Genomic DNA, 22,596 nt, shown 5'->3' on the forward strand with positions numbered 1-22,596 from the left:
CCACCACCCCAACCAGAGACAGGGGGGGGGGGGGGGGGGGGGGGGGGGGGTGAGGCTGCAGAATAACAGGATGGGCAGTAAAAAAAACAAAGGGTGTAAGTGTGGTCTTCTTTATTTGTGTCAGTCACACGACGAGCAGCCATCAGATCACCTGATATAATACCTCCACTTCCACCTATTCATTTCTCCAGGCTTTAATCCTTTCTGCAGCTGCAGCATCCGGCCCCAAACAATGGTGCCCACATCCATTCACTGGAACTTCCAACAGGCCAAACAGAACAGTAAATCAGGATTTCCTCCCCTGACCTCTGAGGTGATTTCAAATAAGACCGAAAAAATTATTTTTATCTGATATTCTGAATCATAAACTGTTTCTAAACTAAAAACACACAAATCTAAAATGTCTAATGAAACCAGTTTGTTCCCAGTTACATGAGTGGGATTTGTCTCACGACAGCGGGACAGGAAATCTTTATCGGATTATGTCCGACACTTTGGCAGTGAGCCATCATTATTAGGGGGCGAGGTCTTTCCTGGAAATCAATAGTCTGTCTGGTAGATGAAGTTAATAAAGTTCTTGGTAAATGCTGGAAATTCCTGTCTGTCTCCTCCTCTTCCTCACCTGGACGTATGGGGGCCTCATCAGAGCACAGTGTTGAGACAGCGTCTCTGTCCGACTGGAAAGCTGCTTAAAGTCTTCATCACTGGTGAGCCACTTCTTCGTCATCATCCTCCTCAGGTACGGCTGGAGAAACAGGAAGCAACGACACAAAACAACTGAAGACAGGGTGCTTTTATCTTGCCACAGCCCCATCTGCGTTATTCTCTACCTGTCCACCAGGTCTCCTCAGACTGGTCCCAGTCATCTGACCCTCCTCCCAGTAACATCCCCACCTCATTGTTATTCTCTACCTGTCCACCTGGTGTCCTCGGACTAGTGTTGTCACGGTACCAAAATTGGGACCCACGGTACGATACCAGTGAAAGTATCACGGTTCTGAGTAGTATCAGGATACCACCTTTCTACCGTTTTTTTTTCCCCGTTAAAGGTTTTTTTTGGGGGAGTTTTTCCTTATCTGCTGCGAGGGTCATAAGGACAGAGGGATGTCATATGCTGTAAAGCCCTTTGAGGCAAATTATGATTTGTGATATTGGGCTTTATAAATAAAATTGATTGATTGATTGATTGATTGTCTTGTCTTGTCTCGTCTTGTCTTACAGTAACTGACTGCCCTTGGACAGGTATCCTGGTACTGTCTGGTCTTGTCTCATCCCGTCTCGTCTTACAGTAACTGACTCAAAAGCATCAAATATAGTGTCAAGAACTCTGTGTTCTTTTCTCAGTTCCTCTGTTATAAAACTACAAAACAACATGGCCGCTCTCTGATATAATAATACTGATGTGTAACTATACCTTGACCTCCTCTTTGAACTGCTCCTCCAGCTCCTGTATGAGTCTGGTGATCAGACATTCTGCCTCTTTTCTGAAGGCTCTCACTTCCTGTGGACTGGTGTCCTTATAGACGTTCATGTGCTCCCTGCAGGAGGACAAACAGCATCACTGATGGAGGTTATCACGTATTATTTTACTGTACTGCAGTATTTTTACATCATCGTACTGAAGACTGTCGTACTTTTACTTGAATGTAACTTCAATATTTTTAACCTGAACCGTGTTCTCACATGTTATGCTATAAATACAGTCTGGTGGTGATGGTTAAATAGTTTATATAAATACAGTCTGGTTCGGTGATGGTTAAATAGTTTATATAAATACAGTCTAGTGGTGATGGTTAAATAGTTTATATAAATACAGTCTGGTGATGATGGTTAAATAGTTTATATAAATACAGTCTGGTGATGATGGTTAAATAGTTTAAATAAATACAGTCTGGTGATGATGGTTAAATAGTTTAAATAAATACAGTCTGGTGATGATGGTTAAATAGTTTATATAAATACAGTCTGGTGATGATGGTTAAATAGTTTATATAAATACAGTCTTGTAGTGATGGTGTTCTGATAAGCTGAAGACAGTTTTTAACCCTGACAAACAATACACTTTAGTTTGAGCTTTTATTCTGAAGGTAAAAACAACACAGAGGCATTACTTCCTGCTAGCTTAGCACATGTCTGAACAGGCTGTATGTTGTTGTGCAGCCGTGGCAGTGAAACAGGAAGCTCCTGCTGAGTGAATGACAGATTGTGGTTTTGGAGGCGTGCTGAGTTCGTTGGTTCATCATGGTGCCTCATGGGTAATTTCAGGAAGTCATGTGACTTACTGTAAAGCAGTGAAGCTGTTGATGTATGTAATATGATACTGTGTCCAGAGAGGCTGTGGTCTGACAGCGCTGCAGAGATGCCTGAACTCTGTCTCAAACCTGGAAAGACGAGGAGACACAGATCAGTTTCTTACACTCACTTCCTGTTTAGATGGGACTGAACGGAGACAAGCCTTCGGGGGGGATGGGCAGAATAACAAGAACACAGAGTTTAACATAAAACATCCTGTCATCAGTTCAGAGACAGTCTGCAACGTAACGAAGCACAAGTACTCAACAGTCTGGAGGCACTTTTACTTCAGTGGAGTATTTTCATTTTATACCTTACAACATCCCAGAGAGAGGTTTTACTCTTTATTTATCAAACAGCTTCAGTTCAGTCACAGATCCAAATGATTGATATTAAATATATTTTGAATTTTTTATATGAATAAATATAAACAAGATTATAAATACTGATGTTTTACTGGCCCAGCAGTCATTAAAATGAACCTTCATCAGCTGCAACATTAAACTGATCAACACATTCATGCATCAATAATTAACCTTCTAAAACAGGCCTTTATGCATGATGAGTGCTTCTATTTTACTTTGATGCTAATTCTTTAATAGTGTGTCAGATTCAGGGGGATTACAGATTACTGATTACTGATTACAACCACCTGAAACTTCTCCTGGTTAGAGTTCCGTGAGTATTGAGGAGCTGATTTACACCAGGAAAAATAATCTGGAGGAGCTGAGTGTGAATACATGTCTCTATCTGTAGCCTGTGGTTGGTATGTCCATTCTGGGCTACTGTAGAAACATGGCGGTTATTTTCATTCTGAGGTAATAAGAACACAACACAGTGTTTGTACACCAGGGCACTGATACTTTTACATGTAACGCAGTATTTGTACACCAGGGCACTGATACTTTTACTTGTAACGCAGTATTTGTACACCGTGGCACTACATTTACTTGTAACGCAGTATTTGTACACCAGGGCACTGATACTTTAACTTGTAACACAGTATTCGTTCACCAGGGCACTGATACTTTTACTTGTAACGCAGTATTTGTACACGTGGCACTACATTTACTTATAACGCAGTATTTGTACACCATGGCGCTACATTTACTTATAACACAGTATTTGTACACCAGGGCACTGATAACTTCACTAGTAACACAGTATTCGTTCACCAGGGCACTGATACTTTTACTTGTAACGCAGTATTTGTACACCGTGGTACTACATTTACTTGTAACGCAGTATCTGTACACCGTGGCACTGATACTTTTACTTGTAACACAGTATTTGTACACCAGGGCACTACATTTACTTATAACGCAGTATTTGTACACTGTGGCACTGATACATTTACTCATACCGCAGTATTTGTACACCAGGGTGCTGATACATTTACTTGTAACGCAGTATTTGTTCACCAGGGCACTGATACTTTTACTTGTAACGCAGTATTTGTACACCAGGGCACTGATACATTTACTTATAACACAGTATTTGTACACCGTGGCACTGATAACTTCACTAGTAACACAGTATTTGTACACCGTGGCACTACATTTACTTATAATGCAGTATTTGTACACCAGGGCACTGATAACTTCACTAGTAACACAGTATTTGTACACCAGGGCACTGATAACTTCACTAGTAACACAGTATTTGTACACCGTGGCACTGATACATTTACTTATAACGCAGTATTTGTACACCAGGGCACTGATAACTTCACTAGTAACACAGTATTTGTACACCGTGGCACTACATTTACTTATAACGCAGTATTTGTACACCATGGCACTGATACTTTGGTGACACTGGAGTTCAGTCAAAAACAATGTTAGTCATAAATCACGTTATTCAACAGGAAAATCCCGCAGCATGGTGGTGATTGCACATGTTGGAGTTTGTTTTCATCTTCACACCTCCGCCTTCCTCTCTGACTTCTCCTCTGATATGTTTAAAATGTATTTGGGGTTTGTTGTGAGCAGGGTGGTGATTGCACATGTTGGAGGGCAGGATCCTGTTTTTGGTTTGTTGCCGTCACACCTCCACCTTCCTCTTTCTTCTTCTGATATTTTTGGTGTTTACTGTGAGCAGGGTGGTGATTGCACATGTTGGAGTTTGTTGCTGTCACACCTCCACCTTCCTCTTTCACTTCTTCACTGATATTTTTTTACTGTGGGTGGTGTGTTATTTTATTCCTGCTCAGACAGTTGGACTTGTTTTTCCGGCCTGCTGCTGTTTGACCTTTGACCTCTTCACTAATAACTGAATCATCAGGACATGAAAATGATCCTGTTCTATTGGTCTTATAGATCATTGAATTAATTATAATGAATAACTCTGTGACGTGCACCAGTGAATCATCGTACTTAAACAGCTTGTCAAAACAGTCAATGATCTTCCTGTTCTCGGACAGTTCGACCCGAGTGACGCTTTCGACACAACTGATCACAACATTCTGTTAAATAGACTTGAAAACCATCATCCAGAAACACAACGTATCCCACCTTTAGATACTGATGATACACAGCTGTGTGTCTCAGATAACCTCAGTCCTGAACTGAACGAGCTGTAAGATGCACTGAAAACCTCAACGACTGGACGTCTCAAAACTTTCTACAACTAAACAAAGGCAAAAGTGAAATTATGGTCGTAGGTCCAAAAATACAAAAGCAGGAGACCGTTTCCATGTTATCATTGTTTTCTGTAAACCACAGTGAGTGTGTCTCTGAACTCTAAGCATGACCGTCATGACCGCCACGACTGTCATGACTGTCGCGACTGTCACAGCCGTCACCACACCAGCTTTCTACCATTTAAAAAACAATGTAGTGAAGCTCTTAGACATTCTGTGTCTTTATTTAACTTTTCTGATTTAAAGGAAATGGCCACTTTAGAATGAAAATACAGACAGTACTTAGTGACCCTCATGCCGACAAGAAGTCCAGTGTAGTTTTTTAATCCACAAGCATTAGCGGAGTTTTATTACATTTTCAAAATGTGGGTTCCATGCACTTCAAGTGTAGCTGTTATTCCAGCTAGCTGTTATCCTCCGATACCCGAAGGAGTTTTGTGGATTAAAAACTACACTGGACTTATTGTCGGCATGAGGGTCAGTAAGTACTGTCTGTATTTTCATTCTAAAGTGGCCATTTCCTTTAATGTTTCTCTGCTGAGGTTTAAGTTTAAGTTAAGTTTAAGTTTATTTACTTTATTAATCCCCCTGAGGGAAAATTCAATGTTTTCACTCTTGCTTGTCAATTACACACAAGTCCGAAAGACACACACATGCACAAACAGGACCTATACATGCACAAAGTGGAGAGATGTCAGAGTGAGGGGGCTGCCCTTGGTCAGGCACCTCGAGCGGTTGGGGGGTTTGGTGCCTTGCTCAAGGGCACCTCGGCAGTGCCCAGGAGGTGAACTGGCACCTCTCCAGCCACCAGTCCACGCTCCATATTTTGGTCCGGACAGGGACTCGAACAGGTGACCCTCTAGTTCCCAACCCAAGTCCCTATGGACTGAGCTACTTTACTCTACCTCCTCTTCAGTGACTTTTGTCTGAGGAAGAAGCCTCTTTAAATGTGACCTACTTTAAATGTGACCTAAATAAACTGTGATCTACATCACTGATAAACTCATTTTTATTAATTGATAAATCTCTTTAAGAACTCAAATGATCAGATTAGATTTCAGCTGAAAACTTTGTGTACATTTAAAACATCTCCCACAGATCTGTTCATACTCGGACTAAAAAGTTGTTTTGTTTTAAATAATGCACATCTTCTAAATACTGATGTCGACCCGACATCTGTTCAACATACAGTGTGTCTCTTTGTTAACGAACCTTTTAGGAAACTCTTTCAGCTCTACGAGGCAGCATGAGATCACTTCCTGTTCCAGCTGAGCATCAATGAGTCGAGTGTTAACAATGTTTCCCTTCACTTTCTGTAAAAACACAAAACACACAGTTTAATAAAGAAACATATGAATGAAACATTTCTTTCTCTTCCTGTAGATACTTTATTTTAAACAGACTCAGTGTCAGTGATGCAGTTCAAATGAAGCTCTCTGCTGCCCCTCTGTGGTCAAATCACAGCACTGCATCAAAAATTAAATGTCCACGAGTCATTTAACTTTAACTGAAAGACCATCTGACTTTTGGACGGGATGTTTGTTCAGCAAGTCAAACAGCAACAACACACACACAAATAAATAATATATAATATTAATAATAATATATAATAATAAATAAATACAACTAAAAGTCCCACTAAAAACAAACAGTAACAATGGCAACAATAAACACAAATAAATAATAATAAATACCAAACATAGTCAAACAAAAACAAAAGTAAACAAAAACATAACCTTGACACGCATTTATTTAATAACTGCATTTACAATTAACTATATATAAAGATTATTATCATTTTTATTGTCATTATTATTATTAGGAATAAAATTCAATGTGTTTTGTTTTAAAACATTTTTAAAATTCAAAGAGTTAAAAAATGTGAGTTTCTATATTTAAATTAAAGCTGTTTTCCTCCTGTATAAACCAGGACCGATTGCTCTGAGACAACAAGGGAGGCTGAACTTCCCCTAAAAGTTCATAGAAGAAATGGTCAAATATGCACTATTGAATTTACATTAAAACAAGAATTCACATTGCATTAAACGTGCGCTAGGATGCGTTTCACATCACGACTATGATATTCAAACATCAGCTGTTTATCACCAGTTTTCAAACGCGATCTCCCTGTCATACATTCTCGTGTCAGCATGGTGGACGCGGAGCCTCCAAGCATTCCTATGAGACAACGCTGAGCAGGTTTGTTTCATACAGCAAAGCGAGACGCTCATTGGATAAAGGCTCAGCTTCCCTGGGACCTGATGGAGCGGTAGGCGGGAGAGGACGCTCGGTGTCTGCATGATGATTGGAGGAATTGTCTAAAAGGCTGAACCCCTTTGTGATTGACAGCACTTCGCATTTCGAGCTCAGTCCCATGAGGATATTTGTGAGTGGAGTTTTCTGACAGAGTGCCGTCCAGAGTTCCTTATTTCCATAAACCATACGGCTCATTTTCACCGTTAAACCCATCTGAGAATCTCTGAGGTGTGTGTTGCTGTGGTTTTGACGGGACTTTGATGATAAAATATATTTTTAACATAAAAGGTTTCTGATTTTTGGATTTCATTTAGAAAAAACTGAATCTTTAATAAAGAGTCATTTGAAGAAGAATTGAAACATCACATGAGGTCAAACAGCTGACTGTGTCCTACCGTCCAGACGTCCATGTGAACCTGAGAGTTGAAGAAACCGTCGTCGTCCTTCTCTGGAATCCTGCTGTGCGTCCAAAACTCCTCATTCTCCAGCTGAATGAGTCTGTCCAGTGAAGACCTCATGTCCTCCTGCAGTCAGAGACAGGATCGTCTCTGAGACATGACTGAGCTCATCTGAACCTTCTCACTTATAATATTCAAATGTTTAATTATTGTTGTTTCCACTGGATTCAGTCACAGGCGTTCTTTTAGTGTCTTAAAAATTCACTTCAGAGTTTTTCTACTTTTGTAATGTGGCCAAAATTAAAGTGTCCAAACTGAAGAGCAGCTCGTCTCCTAAAAATCAATCCTCACGTTCATATTTTATTATAACTACAATTTATTTATTTAGATTTTGGCTCTGTGGCTGAAATCTGAGCAAAAAGAATGAAACTTAGATTCTGATTTAAAATTAAAATAAATGTTTTCATCTTATTTTAGGAAACATGATTTTATTCTTTGGTTGGAAGAAAAACATCCATCCACCAGATGTCCTTGGACTTTCTCTCCTTTAACCATCACCTGATTGCCCTGCCCACCTGCTCACCTGACTGCCTGCCCATCCGTTCACCTGAACGCCCCACCCACCTTACTCTGATTTCACAGGTAAACAATAAGCTGTGAAGAAAACAAAGCCCCTACACTGTGTGATTTATCCTGACTTCACATAAGCAGAGGAAAACTGCACTAGCTGCCAAGCTAATTAACACAATGTAAAATGCCATAGGCTTGTGCTCATAACGTTAGCATGTTGTACTTGTGGAGGAGATGTGTCCAGATAAAGACAACATTGGCGTAGAGACGACATACCGCCATAAATCTGCCTTCACTCCTCGCCAGTTTGTCAGAGATGTGATGCTGCTCGTTTGTCTCGTGTTTTCTTTCTTCTGTTTCTGTCACTAAATTTGAAATTGTTTCTGACGGTGAGACAACATTTTCCTTCACTTTGGATTTAAATGTCTTAAATGACTGAATTTATGAGTGTGTGTTTTTGGGCTCTTCGTGTCCTGACAAATTCATTTTCTCCATGTTGTATCTAACCTGATGAAGCTCTGAGTGCAGGAAGGGTTTTTATCTTGTGGATCAAATAAACATTTTGATTCCAACACGGAGGACTGAACAATCTGCTTAGGAGAAAATAAATAACCTGTCAGACATTGTGATGTCAAAGTTGTCTCACCTTCACTCTGCAGCAGTACTTGTCTTTGAGCTGCTTCAGGAGGTCGTCCTCCAGCTGCAGAGCGATGCTCTCGTCCTTCATGTCTGGCTGCAGGGAAACGCTTCCCATGATCCTCTCACTGTCGGGATGAAACCAGATACATTTAACAACGTTTACTGTCGCCGCTTACGGATGCTGACGACATGTTGCTTTATGTCGGGGAAGAAATCAAGTTCAAAGCTCTACAGGTTCAGATTTCACCTCAACCTTTGTGATGAAACATGAAGTTAACTGATCGTCAGATTCTTAAAAGTTTCCTAAAAATCCAACCAGAGTTTATTTTCACATACGTGTCTTTTTTCTTCTGATTTGAGAGACACGTGGACACAACCTAATTTCAGTTTTTCCATTTTGGCCTCTGGAGAATGTTGTGCATCTGTTTTCATCCGTTTATTTTTGCTCTCCGGATGTTGTTTGGAGCTGAGCTCAGTTTTTTTGGTTCAGTCGTGACCTGATTCAACAAATCATGTCAGCAGCAGCAGCGTCGCCCTCTGTTGATCCTTTTAACATGTGTCTGCACATCTTTACTGTCAGAGATGATTTTTAAACACTGTTACAGGCCGTCTGAAAACGATGTCTGTCTGTCTGTCCATTTCCTCATAAATATTCAGGCTCTGATTCAGTGAACACACTGCTCTGTTACAGCTTGCATTCAGGGCGTTGTAAGATAAGATAAGATGCCTTCATTGTCACTATATACAGTGATACAGTGAAATTTCAAGTGCCCTCACAGTGATATTTAAGACTTTACATACATTATGTGAATTCATATATACACACCTAGCCTGGTGAAACCATCCTAATCTCGTAAGCTCAAATTCTGTTTCGCTCCACAGATCAGTCTGGCCATGCAGCTTACTGGGCCAATCACAACCGTTTATTACTTTGGGGCGGGCACGTCATCAGAATAGGAGGGACAAGGAGCGGAGTGAATGCATTTCGTAAACAACCAACATGGCTACTGATTTTGAAACTGCCTATGGTAAATGTGTTGAACGAACTGGAATGTACATTTTCTTTAAAAGCAGAACAAACGGCTGCACTGAAAGCTTTTATTGAAAACAAGAATGTGTTTGCCGTCCTTCCTACACGGTTTGGTAAAAGTTTAATTTACCAACTGGCTCCATTGATCGGTAAAAACATGGGACTCAGTGAAAACCCAGTGGCTAAATATTTAATATGACCAGGATAAAATAAGAATTAAAGCTCAGTGTTAATAACCTTTGATCATATGAAATTCACTGGGAAAAAACTGCTTCAATCACAGTGCACTCCACCCTTACTCCACGCCACAACAGACTGCCTCGCTGTGAGGAGACTGAACAGCAGCTCCAGAGACTGACCTCCAGTCAGCAGCCGTAGTAACTTCGGAGTGCTCCGATCAGCAAACTTTCTGTTGCTGCTGTCACACAGATTAAACCCGCCCACTGTGACACAGGGAGCTGAAGAGTTTCTACTGGCTGAATTCAAGCTGCTAAATCTGTGACTGAAGGTCCGACTCCAGGGTCGCTGCCTGTTCTCCTCCAGGTGACGCAGCTGTGGTGGCCAAAGGTCTAGAAATGTCTGACAGTTAAGACAAAGTTAGAAGCAAAACATGTTTACTAAAATTTAATAATCCTGACTAGTCTCACTTTGGGCGAAGTCTAAGAGCAAAGTGACCCGGCAAACATTGTGTTGGTAAAACAAATTCTGGGAAATGGCAGGAAATCACACAAACATACACACATGGAAAATTAGGTACGATGTTTGTGTGAGAAAGAGTATCAATCAATCAATCAATCAATTTTATTTATAAAGCCCAATATCACAAATCACAGTTTGCCTCACAGGGCTTTACAGCATACGACATCCCTCTGTCCTTAGGACCCTCACAGCTGATCAGGAAAAACTCTAAGAATGTTTGATGAACTGCTCTGCTGTGCTGTCTCATTGTTGTTGTGGTGTGTGTAGTTGGAAGCTGTGTTCACAATAAAATACCTGCTAAAGGCTGTGAACTGACCTCAAGTCATTGAGAGACAGAGCGAGGTGGAGGGAGCGAGGTAGGGGGAGTAAGGCAAACGGAGCAAAGCGGAGGGAGCGAGGTGAATGGAGCGAGGTTAATGGAGTGAGGCTGAGGGAGCAAGGTAGACGGAGTGAGGCAGAGGGAGCGAGGTGAAGGGAGTGAGGTGGATGGAGCAAGCTNCAGATGGAGGGAGGTGGGGGAACAAGGCGGAGGGAGCGTGAGGATGGAGTGAGGTGGATGGAGCGAGGTGGAGGGTAGCAGTTAATTCTTATTTCATGTGTGGATTGAAAGGGACAGCGGAGTGAGGCGGAGGGAGGGAGGTGGATGAGGTGGTGAAATACTGTGTCACTGTAGAAGGGGTGTTCATGTGCTTTTGGTCATCTGTTGGGAGGGGCTAAGCCAAGAAGGGGGGGGGGGGACTTTCATATTCAGCCATTTTGTTTTTAGTCTTTTCAGATTTCTGCTTCATCAGCATTGATGATTTCTTTTTCTTTCTTTGTTGTAAACAAATTGTCTGAGGTAAATCTATAAATGAAGGTTACAGATAGAAAAAAACAACAAAAAACAACTGGTCCCTGTCGTTTTTTATCAAACTCACAGGAAGAACAGCTGGGGACTGTTTTCAGCAGCAGATTGATGTGTGTAACCTGCAGTGTGTTTATACTGACTGTGACTTGCTTACGGAGGAAGTAGAGACATCACACCTGCAGCTGATAGATTGATTTGGTGTTTTATATTAAGAATCAGTAACCTGATGAAACAACTCACCTCCTGTAGCGGTTGATGATCCAGTCCAGCAGAGCGTGCAGGTCCTTCAGCTCCATCACCTGTGGCTCCAGCTTCTTCAGGTGCTGCCCGACGACTTTGTGGTAGCTCCTGACGTAGGTGCTGAAGACACTGAAGCTGGGCGGGTACGACCACCGCAGCTCCCGCTTTACCCTCTCCAAGTCCTCCACGATGGCTTTACCCAGCAGCCCCAGGTGAACCGCCAACCAGGATGCGTTCTGGTCCTTACACTCCAGGTGAATGCTCTCCACCTTCACCTTCACGCCCTCGCCCACCGCCTCCCTCCAGGTCTCCATCCAGCCACCCTGAAGCCCACCGGGTTCCTCCACCCTCCTCTCTTCCTCCTGGATGATTCGGGCCACAAGAACCAGCAGCCCTTTGTTTCTGGAGGGAAGAGAGTTGGAGTCGCGTACAATGGCGTTGATCTTGTTCCTCAGCTCGCTGTACAGGAGGTTGAGGTCTTTTTCCTTCTTGGCCAGCTCCATGGGTGAATCCTCGCCACACCGTGCCTGCTGCTGCTGGAACTCGTGCCGCAGGGCGAGCAGGTTCAGGTGAGCCTCCTCCAACACCTCCATCTCTATCAGCTTATTGATCTGCATCACTGGAGACACAAAGACAGAAGACAGACAGTCTCTGAGGACAGGTCAATACAAGGAAAGAGGACAGGGGACAGACGAGGGAAGACTGATGCTGTCGTCATGAACTCTGTGCTCTGAGAATGCAGGGTTATTCGTGGTCCCTAAAGTCTCCAAAAGTAGATCAGGAGCCAGAGCCTTCAGCTATCAGGCTCCTCTCCTGTGGAATCATCTTCCTGTTATGGTCTGGGAGGCAGACACCGTCTCCACATTTAAGACTAGACTTAAGACTTTCCTCTTTGATAAAGCTTATAGTTAGGGCTGGCTCAGGCTTTACCAGCCCCTAGTTTGGCTGACTTAGGCCTAGTCTGCCGGAGGACCCCCTATAACACACCGGGCACCTTCTCTCCTTCTCTCGCTCTCCTGCCTCCTGCTGCTGCTGTTATCATTAATCATACTTCTACTGTTATTATCCACTGTCTCTCAAGGTAACTCGTATTGCAGCGGTGCCTGGATAGTGTGACGTGTGTGGTTGTGCACATATGTGCATACACATATGATTATTGTCACACATGTATACTGTCAGATATTAATATATACTTTCAACATATTGTACCACAGTAGCCAGAACTATAATTATAATATTATTACTTTCATTAATGTTGTTGTAAGCTACTGTCATCACCATCTGTCCTGCATCTCTCTCTCTCTCTCTCTCTCTCTCTGTCTCTGTCTCTGTCTCTCTCTCTCTCTCTCTCTCTCTCTGTCTCGTCTCTGTCTCTGTCTCTGTCTCTCTCTCTGTCTCATTGTGTCATACAGATTACTGTTAATTTATTATGCTGATCTGTTCTGTACGACATCTATTGCACGTCTGTCCGTCCTGGAAGAGGGATCCCTCCTCAGTTGCTCTTCCTGAGCTTTCTCCCGGTTTTTCTCTGTTAAAGGGTTTTTTGGGGAGTTTTTCCTGATCAGCTGTGAGGGTCATAAGGACAGAGGGATGTCGTATGCTGTAAAGCCCTGTGAGGCAAATTGTGATTTGTGATATTGGGCTTTTTAAATAAAATTGATTGATAGATTGATTGATCAGTTCATCTGTCATGTCAAACAATCTGTGAGTCCCCTGGACGTCCCCAAGAGATCAGGGAGCAAAGACTCCTCTCTGAGGACAGACACTGACTGTGGTGACCAGGAATAAGACTACTATGAACAGTGTCTTCTCTCTGAGGGAGGACAGACACAGAGACACCGGCATCCACCATCAGCAGTAGCTTTTGTTGCCTAAACAGAGACAGATGAGCTGAACATACAGACAGAGGAGGAGACAGGAAGTTGTTTGGGGACATGAGCAGAGAAAAGGTTTGAACACATAACAAACATCTTCATGTGTCATCGTCCCTGTGAACTGAGGGACAGTCTCAAAGTGTCAAACCTCAATCATCAGTGAAAATTCAAGATGAGACAAGTCTTGCAACGTTATAAACACAGAGTCAACAGATGAGACGGTGTCTCGTCTCTATGTAACGACTTGGCGGTCTGCTGCAGAAGAGGAGACGACGTTTGGATGTGAGACGCAGCACGTCGTGGACAAATGAGGTCAGACTGTACCTGACAGCGGTGTGTGAGGGATTTCTGGCAGCGTGTACGACTCCTCCATCTCCTCCCTCACCTCCTCGTCCTCCTCCTCCTCTTCCTGTCTCTCCTCCTTCCTGTCCTCTGCCGAGCCCTCAGAGACGGTGATGAGCTGCCCCCGTGTGGATCTGTTCTTTCTAAATGTCAGACTTCGACGAATTGATGCTCCTTTTTTTATGAGTGAGTCACCAAACGCAGAGATGTTTGGATCTGAAAAAGAAAGACAGTTTATAGAGACGCAGACATGATGTGTGGTGTCCTCATCACTGCGGCCTGTTTGTTTGTTTGTTTACAACCCCGGAGATGTTGAAAAGTGATTGTTTTTTTGATAATCCTCAGACTGTCTGTCCTGTGCAACAGATTACAGCGGGCTAATATCACCTCACTGTCGTCTTTAATTTAGGGACAAGTGAGACTGAACCTTCGTCCATCATCAGACTGTTTCATCATTAAAACTCAGGTGTGATCAGTCAGAACAGCTCTGTGTCGTTCAGGTCCCTCTTTAGAGCTCTGCTGTGACATATCCATAAGGATTACAGATTACTAATTACTGATTACAGATTACAACCATCTGAAACTTCTCCTGGTCAGAACTCCTTCAGTGTTGAGGAGCTGAATTCTCCACTGAGGAACAAACAGAGCAGCTGATTTACACCAGGAAAAATAATCTGTGTTTGTCTGACGCTGTCGTCACAAGGAGCTGAGTGTGGACACATGAATGTCTCTATCTAGAGTCAGTGTTTGGTTTGTCCACTCTGGGCTACTGTAGAAACATGGCGGTGCAACATGGTGATCTCTGTAGACGAGGACCTGCTCCCTGTGTAGATATACACAACTCATGCTAAGGTAACGAGAACACAACCATTCTGATTTTCAGATCATTGAATCAAACACAACCATCAGATTAGATTTAAATCTTTAAAGCGTTGAGTAAAACACCGACGTGTCAGACACTGGCGTGTGACTTCTTCTTCTTCTTTGGGCTGCTCCCTTTAGGGGTCGCCACAGCGAATCATCTGCCTCCATCTAACCCTATCCTCTGCATGCTCTTCTCACACACCAGCTGACTTCATGTCCTCTTTCACTACAACCATAAATCTGTGGTCTTCTTCTTGGCCTCTTGCCTGGCAGTTCCAACCTCAGCATCCTTCTACCGATATATTTACTATCCCTGAACATGTCCAAACCATCTCAGTCTGACTTTATCTCCAACACATCTAACATGAGCTGTGCCTCTGATGTCCTCATTCCTGATCCTCTCCATCCTCGTCACTCCAAAAGAGAACCTCAGCATCTTCATCTCTGCTACCTCCAGCTCTGCCTCCTGTCTTTTCCTCAGTGCCACTGTCTCTAAACCAAACAACATCTCTGGTCTCACCACCGTGTTATACACCTTTCCTTTTAATCTTGCTGCTACTCTTCTATCACACGTCACACCTGACTCTTTTCTCCACCTGTTCCAACCTGCTTTCACATGTCTTTCACCTCTTCTCCACACTCTCCGTTGCTCTGGACTGTTGACCCTCAGTACTTAACATCCTCCACCTTCTTTATTTCTACTTCCTGTAACCTCACCATTCCACTTGGGTCCTTCTCATTCACACACATGTATTCTGTCTTGCTATGACTAACCTTCATCCCACCTGCTCCCTGCTCTCAGTACAGGTCACAGTGTCATCTGCAAACATCATAGTCCATGGAGATTCCTGTCTGACCTCACCTGTCAACCTGTCCATCACCATAGCAAACAAGAAGGTTTGCTTGAAACAGAGCTGATCCTTGATGCAGTCCCACCTCCTCCTTAAACTCCTCTGTCACACCTACAGCACACCTCACCACTGTCCTACAGCTCTCATACATGTCCTGCACCACTCTAACATAATCTTAATCACACAGTGGTTTTGAGACTGACGGTTTATTCTGCGGTGAAAACAGACAGTCCATCTTCATGCCGTGTGTCAGCTGTGAACTTCCTGCTCATCGTCAGGTTCACACCTGGATTTACAGTTTCTATTATTGTTTGCATGTTTATTGTCTTCGTTCTGTCTGTGATAAACACGTGTTCACCTTCTGTCTGAGACGCTCTGTTTTAGTCTCCTGGCTCTTTAAGCCCCGCCCTCTTGAAAAAGCCCAGTCTGCCTTGATTGGTCAGCATTTCTGGGTCTTCCACATATTGTTGTTTCTGCAGTCAAGGAACGACTGTATCACAGTACAGCAGCACTAACCCGAACACCATCCCTTTAAAGGTCACAATAACAGCCTGTTAACACACTCGGACATTTTCATCATGAGTCTGATCTGATATTTGCAATTTTAACGTCAGAAATGAGGACACGTTTATCTGACGTTAGCATGTAGCTACATGTAGCAGTATGTGTAATATATTGTTTTCCTGACGTTAGCATGTAGCTACATGTAGCAGTGTATGTAATGTAATATTTCCCTGATGTTAGCGTGTAGCTACATGTAGCAGTGTATGTAATGTAATGTTTCCCTGACGTTAGCGTGTAGCTACATGTAGCAGTGAATGTAATGTAATGTTTCTGAAGCCTCCTGAGGGTTTTACTCTCAGGGATTGTTTTTACGTACATGAACATCTGACATGATGACATCATATTTATATCTGACAGAAACAAATGAAACCATTACAGGTCTGTTTAAACTAACCTGGATCCTTTTTATCCACGGAGTGAATGTAAAAAATAAAATCAGTCAAACTTTAATTTCTTGTCACTGATATGAAACAGAAAGTTAAACCCTGGCCCAGATTTTACAGACTTTTTTTACCTGTCTTTGAACGCGACAGACTTTTGCCTTTCTGCGGATCGATGTCGCTCTGATTGTCCTGTGTGCTCTGGAAAAGACCTCCGATGGTCTTCAGAGGAGACATCACTGGAGAGTCAGCACTGAGACCTGACAGACAGACAGACAGAGGGACAGACAGAGGGACAGACAGACAGACAGAGGGACAGTGTTTGAGGCGTCAGATATCAGCCTCAGTCTAGTCTTTCAGGTTCATATTTACAGACTGTGTTTGAACGTGACGTCTGTCGATGACCTCACTCTGACCCAACTGAGGAATGTAAACATTACAGTCTGACTCACATCCACACTTTCAAAATAAAAGTCCACCTTCAAAATAGAAGTCACTGCTGAGTTTAGAGAAATAAATTTGTCCCCATGTCTTCTGATAAAACCCACAGGACAGACTGACTGACAGACACACAGACAGGACATGCTCTGAATCTAACAACTAAAATCAACCAATGAAGCTTCACTCTTCAGTTTTGCAGGGATTTACAATGGTCGCACCTGCTGCCTGTCACAGCTGACACACAGCTTGCACACAGCTGACCCCAACCCAACCAGACAATTATGGCCCCGGATGGCCTCGACAGAGAGGTGGTGGACACGGACAGAGAGGTGACGAACATGGACAGAGAGGTGACACACATGGACGGAGAGGTGACGAACATGGACAGAGAGGTGATGAACATGGACAGAGAGGTGATGAACATGGACAGAGAGGTGACGCACATGGACGGAGAGGTGACACACATGGACAGAGAGGTGACGAACATGGACGGAGAGGTGACGAACATGGACGGTGAGGTGACGAACATGGACAGAGAGGTGACGAACATGGACGGAGAGGTGACGAACATGGACGGAGAGGTGACGCACATGGACAGAGAGGTGACACACATGGACGGAGAGGTGACGAACATGGACGGAGAGGTGACGAACATGGACACAGAGGTGACGGACATAGGCAAAGAGGTGACGAATAAACAGTAAAGGATTCTGTCGGTACCATCTGCAGCTTTTCACAACAGACAACGAAACTTAACACTTATACAATGTTGGCTGAAACCATCAGTGAAGGGTGGGGCTTCAGTGGGCTGCTCTGTCTGACGTCCGTCTGTCTGATGTCTGTCTAACAGAGTCTTTAGTTTCTCAGTGTAAGCCGACTGACAGGAGTCACCACCAGACAATAAAAAGTTTACACTCTCTAGTTTCTTTTTTTATTATCTGATCTCTCACCTGTTAAGCTGACGTCAGGCTGCTGCTGTGCATATTATATACTGATTTTTGTTTTATTAGTCATCATCATGTCGGGGAGTCAAGTGGAACCGCTGAACAGGATGGATGCCTAACAACGTTGCTCGCATAACCCCCAGAATTCCTTCTCAGTAATGCTGCAATTGACTTTGTAATACTAACGAAGTGTTGTTAATTTACACGTGAATACCACCGTAAGTGAATGCCCATAGTTTAGCCGACGTCCGGCATGACAACCATGAGCACCAACTCAAAAAACGAGAGCCGCTATGCAAGGCGCTAGCTATGCTAGCTTAGCGAGTGGAGCTTCATCCAGGGCCGCTGAAAAAGGAGCCGCAAACTGCACGAGTTATGACACCGCCTGGGTTTGCCGAACTGCAGGCTGCACTGCAGAGGGCTATGGAGGAAATGGCTTGGTTTAGCGGCACCTTATCAAACCTACAAGTAGATATAACCAATGTCAAGACCACTAAAATTAAAATGGATGTGGCAGCCATCTTCCAACGACTCAATGAGGCTGAGTCAAGGATTTCTGAACTAGAAGATGAGAATGGGTGCCTGAAGCAGCTGGCCAAGACGAGTGCCAAAGAGTGTGTGGTGCTTCGAGAAACTGTGACTGATATGGCTAACCGAGAGAGGCGCCTGAATATACGGTTCTTTGGACTGAAAGAAATGTCCGAAAACACGGTCAAGCTTCGGGAGTGTGTGAAGCAATTTTTCTCCGAGGCTCTCGGAGTAGATCTGGCGGAATCGGAGCTGCAGATTGTGCATCGAGCTGTGACCAAGATGCCAGCGGAGGGTGCTCCTCCTCGACCGGTCATTGTCCGCTTTCACAGTTTTTTGGAAAAAGAGCAAGTCCTGACGGCAATGAGGGCAAAGGCACATGAACCTGGAGGGATTCAATATGACGGGTCAAAACTTTCAGTCTTCCCCAACATGACGAAGGATGTTGCAGAGAGGAGGCGGCAGTTCACCGAAGTGAGAAAGAAGCTGCATGAGCTGGACGTGCGCTCCACGCTGGCATACCTGGCCATACTTTGCTTCACATGGAAGGGGGAAAAGGTGAGCTTCACTGACCGTCGTAAGGCATTGGAGCTGCTGTCTGAGATGGGCCGCGAGTTAACGGAGGCTGGCACCGGCCAGTCAGACCTGGGGTGAAAGACCAGGACGGCAATATCAGCATCCGATGAACATCTTTTTTGACCAAGGTACCTTTTAACCGTTTGTTTTCTGGGAAAAACTGACACAATCAGAAACCAGAAACAAGTCGTTTTTTCGTTTTTGGCAAAAAAAAAAAAAAAAAAAAAAAAGTATTATAAAAGGGAAAGTATATACAAGTGAATAGGGGATAGTATGTAGCCTATGATACATGCTATATACAGTATAGCACAATGCTACATGTACAAAACGCTGCATGTTATATACAACACAGTGTTTCTTGGAATCTGATAAACTGTTCAATGCTGTTAAAACACGTTCAGACTCTTAAAGAAACTCACTTTCAAGCTACATTCTGCAGCTGCACCACGATCCTGCTCACTCACAAATATTAATAATCTCCAGTATTAGACTATATGAATTATGTTCCATCAGTGCGACCAATCACATCGATAAAGATCATTATTCATTGATCCTACGTGTCTAAAGCTTCACACAGATTTTTATAATTTTAACTGAGATTACACATTGTTTGCAATAAACATTTCAGTGCAGGCGCTGCTCTGACAGACTGACAGCTGTCTGATCCATGTGCACAGAGGCACAGACTTCCACTTGCAATAAAAATGACAGATTTTTTATTCTGAGCTGAGAGTGAATTAATTCTGTGTAATATTTGAAAGTGAAGACGAAAGACGATGTTCAAGGAAATGATGCGCATAAAATCAGTAGCCTAACTTTAGATAGTCCAGAGTAACAAACTAATATCCAGCCAGGGTTTAGATTGTGGCGGACAGTAAAAGCTCTGCTATTTAATGCACTTTGATACAGACTGAATGAATGAGGAAATGAAACAGTGAGAGGGAGGAGACAGAGAAAAACTCAGGATTTATTGAAGAAAATCTGCTCCCGAACAGGTTAGGTTCACAGACTCAGTTGCCATAGTAACTGACACCGGGCTTCAGTTACCTCTCTTTCTGGAGCTGAAAACCGAGAGTTTTATTTATGGTTAACACTGGCTACTCAGAGTTTGTCTGGAATAGCTACCCCGCTGATCTAGTCAGTCTGCTAGAGTAGACCTGAAAACTAGATGGTTCTTTTTACTCCACCATAGCAGGTAGTGTGAATCTCTAAACTGTCTGCACAATTATTATTATTATTATCAAGTGTCTCCATGTGACCACAACTGAGGGGAAAGTCCAGTGACAGCTTAAAGGATAACTTCGGTATTTTTCAACCTGGGCTCTATTTCCCCGTGTGTATGTGTACGTATGATCCATCCAATTCAAATACCTCGGGACAATAATAGACAACCAGTTAAATTTCCAAAACCATGTGGACTATGTGTACAAGAAACGGAGACAGCGCCTGGCTCTTCTGAGGAAACTCAGGAGGAGCCAGCGCACAATGTCCATGGTCTACAAATCACTGACCGAGAGTGTGCTGACATTCAACATCATGTCATGGTATGGGCACCTCCCTGTCAAACAGAAGAACACACTGGCACAAATCGTCAACCAGGCTGGAAAGATCATTGGACATAAACAACATCAACTCCTGCACTTGTACTCACAGATTTTAATTAAAAAGGCATTACAGGTTTATCAAGATCCCACTCATCCCCTCCACTGTGCTTTCCAGCTGCTGCCATCAGGCCGGAGACTTGCAGTCCCATTAGCAAGGAACAATGGCTACAAGCGGTCATTCATTCCATCAGCCGTGACCATCCTTAACAAAGAACTGCCCAGATAATTTTACTATGCAGTTAGTTTTGTATAGGCACTTTATGCATTTTTATTCATGCCCATCTATCTTTTAACTCCTCTCTGGAGCAAACTGGACCGATTTCATTGTCTATTTTACTTATATTTATTCTTATTTATATGTATTTATTGTGCATAGTGTTGTCTGTGTTGTGTGTTTTTTATGCCACTGTCAAAGACAAATTTCCATTTTATGTAAAGTTTGATGGACATTAAAGAAGTCTAAGTCTAAGTCCACGATATCAGGTTATGAGTATAATCTGTAGCCTTGGTGTTTATGTAGTCATACAGATAGCTATGTCTTTTCTTTTCAATTTACAGTTGGTAACAGTCCATCTACTTTATTTCATTTTTTAATAACAATGTCTTTGAGTTGGTTATCAAGCAGTATGGCGTTAAAGGACTACTCTGACGATTTGGGAGTTATGCCCTTTCTCTATCATTTTCATATTGGGACAACATGATCAATATCTTTTTTGTGTCTGTACGTCCAGTGGCTGGGTCTCAGCGGTTAGCATTGCGGCTTACCTTGGTGAATACAATTGAAGTCTATAGGGGGTCAGTAACCTACAGTAAAAGTGAACAAATAAACGTTACAGAAACCCTGAAGCTGGTATTTCTGCACGTGCATTTAAAATAAACATGTTTAACATTAATTTGAAAAACGAGAGTCCTTTTTAGTTGTTTTAGAAGAAGTTTGATACACGGAACTATAGTGTGTTTACACCCTGCGCGGAGGGATACACCGGTGAGCAACAGCTGCAGCTGGCTCTGAGGCAGGTACGCTAGGTCACTCGGTAAAAGCAAACAAAGAGACGACACTGACGATCATGCCTCGAAAATGTATAATTGCAACTTGATAACATTCAAGGCATAACCCATTTCTACAACAAGCTGCACACAATTCAATTTTAGGTAACTTTTCTCATGCTAGATGAAAAGGCACTGTAAATGTGCATTATAAAGCGATATTACTCACTCGACTGAAAGCTGTCCATCAGCTCCTGCAGGCCTGGGGCGTTTTTTCCAGTTTATCTTAGGAACATGAATAAATGTTTCAATCACACCAGGATTAGTTATTGCTGCAAAGTTTTCACTCCTTGTGATGCACTCTCTGCGGCAGTTTTCCTCCTGATGATGATGATATATCTCCCCAACGATGGTAGCACCGAGTCCCATTCTGTGCAGCAAAATGATTCCACCTCCGTAGGCATAGGTTGGCAAGCCCCGCAGTGACAACACCAATCCTCCCCCGACCTCCATCTCCCCTCGGCCCCTTGCTGTTCCGCTGCCTCGGAGGATTCAGCCTCTCCTCTCGCCCGCTCAGCTTCCAACACCTGGAGTTCCTCATCTGTATGCTCCGGCTCAAACAGGTATGGCTCTGGATCTGTGACCGCTACAAGAACCTTCAAAATCGCATTCAAAGTCATCCATTGCAGCTACTATAGTCCGGAGATATAGTTAGGCTAAATAAAGAACTGAGTTTTGTTTACAGGCTACGTCTGTGCCTGTGCCTGCTCACCGGTGTATCCCTCCACGGATCACAGCGCAGGGCGTACACACACTATAGTTCCGTGTATCAAACTTCTTCTAAAACGACTTAAAAGGACTCTTGTTTTTCAAATTAATGTTGAAACTTGTTTATTTTAAATGCACGTGCAAAAATGCCAGCTTCAGGGTTTCTGTAACGTTTATTTGTTTTGGAGTTCCGCAAGGTTCTGTGCTCGGACCAATCCTATTTACTCTATATATGCTTCCTTTAGGTAACATCATTAGAAA

General features: G+C 43.1%; 1 protein-coding gene across 2 annotated transcripts in view; it reads right to left on the minus strand.

Annotated features, from left to right (window-relative positions):
• The window catches only part of exoc3l4 (exocyst complex component 3-like 4), a 45,408-nt gene that overhangs the window by 9,601 nt on the left and 13,211 nt on the right, over positions 1-22,596 (minus strand). For both annotated transcript variants that reach the window (XM_050062131.1, XM_050062130.1), the window contains exons 3-11: positions 16,622-16,747; positions 13,811-14,044; positions 11,613-12,231; positions 8,804-8,921; positions 7,585-7,713; positions 6,146-6,246; positions 2,283-2,381; positions 1,415-1,538; positions 623-745 (exon numbers count right to left, since the gene is read on the minus strand). In XM_050062131.1, the coding sequence (XP_049918088.1) occupies positions 623-745; positions 1,415-1,538; positions 2,283-2,381; positions 6,146-6,246; positions 7,585-7,713; positions 8,804-8,921; positions 11,613-12,231; positions 13,811-14,044; positions 16,622-16,747 (1,673 nt within the window). The remainder of the gene's footprint in view (positions 1-622; positions 746-1,414; positions 1,539-2,282; positions 2,382-6,145; positions 6,247-7,584; positions 7,714-8,803; positions 8,922-11,612; positions 12,232-13,810; positions 14,045-16,621; positions 16,748-22,596) is intronic.

Source organism: Epinephelus moara, chromosome 14 (assembly GCF_006386435.1).
Source record: "Epinephelus moara isolate mb chromosome 14, YSFRI_EMoa_1.0, whole genome shotgun sequence".
Classification (NCBI taxonomy): domain Eukaryota; kingdom Metazoa; phylum Chordata; class Actinopteri; order Perciformes; family Serranidae; genus Epinephelus; species Epinephelus moara.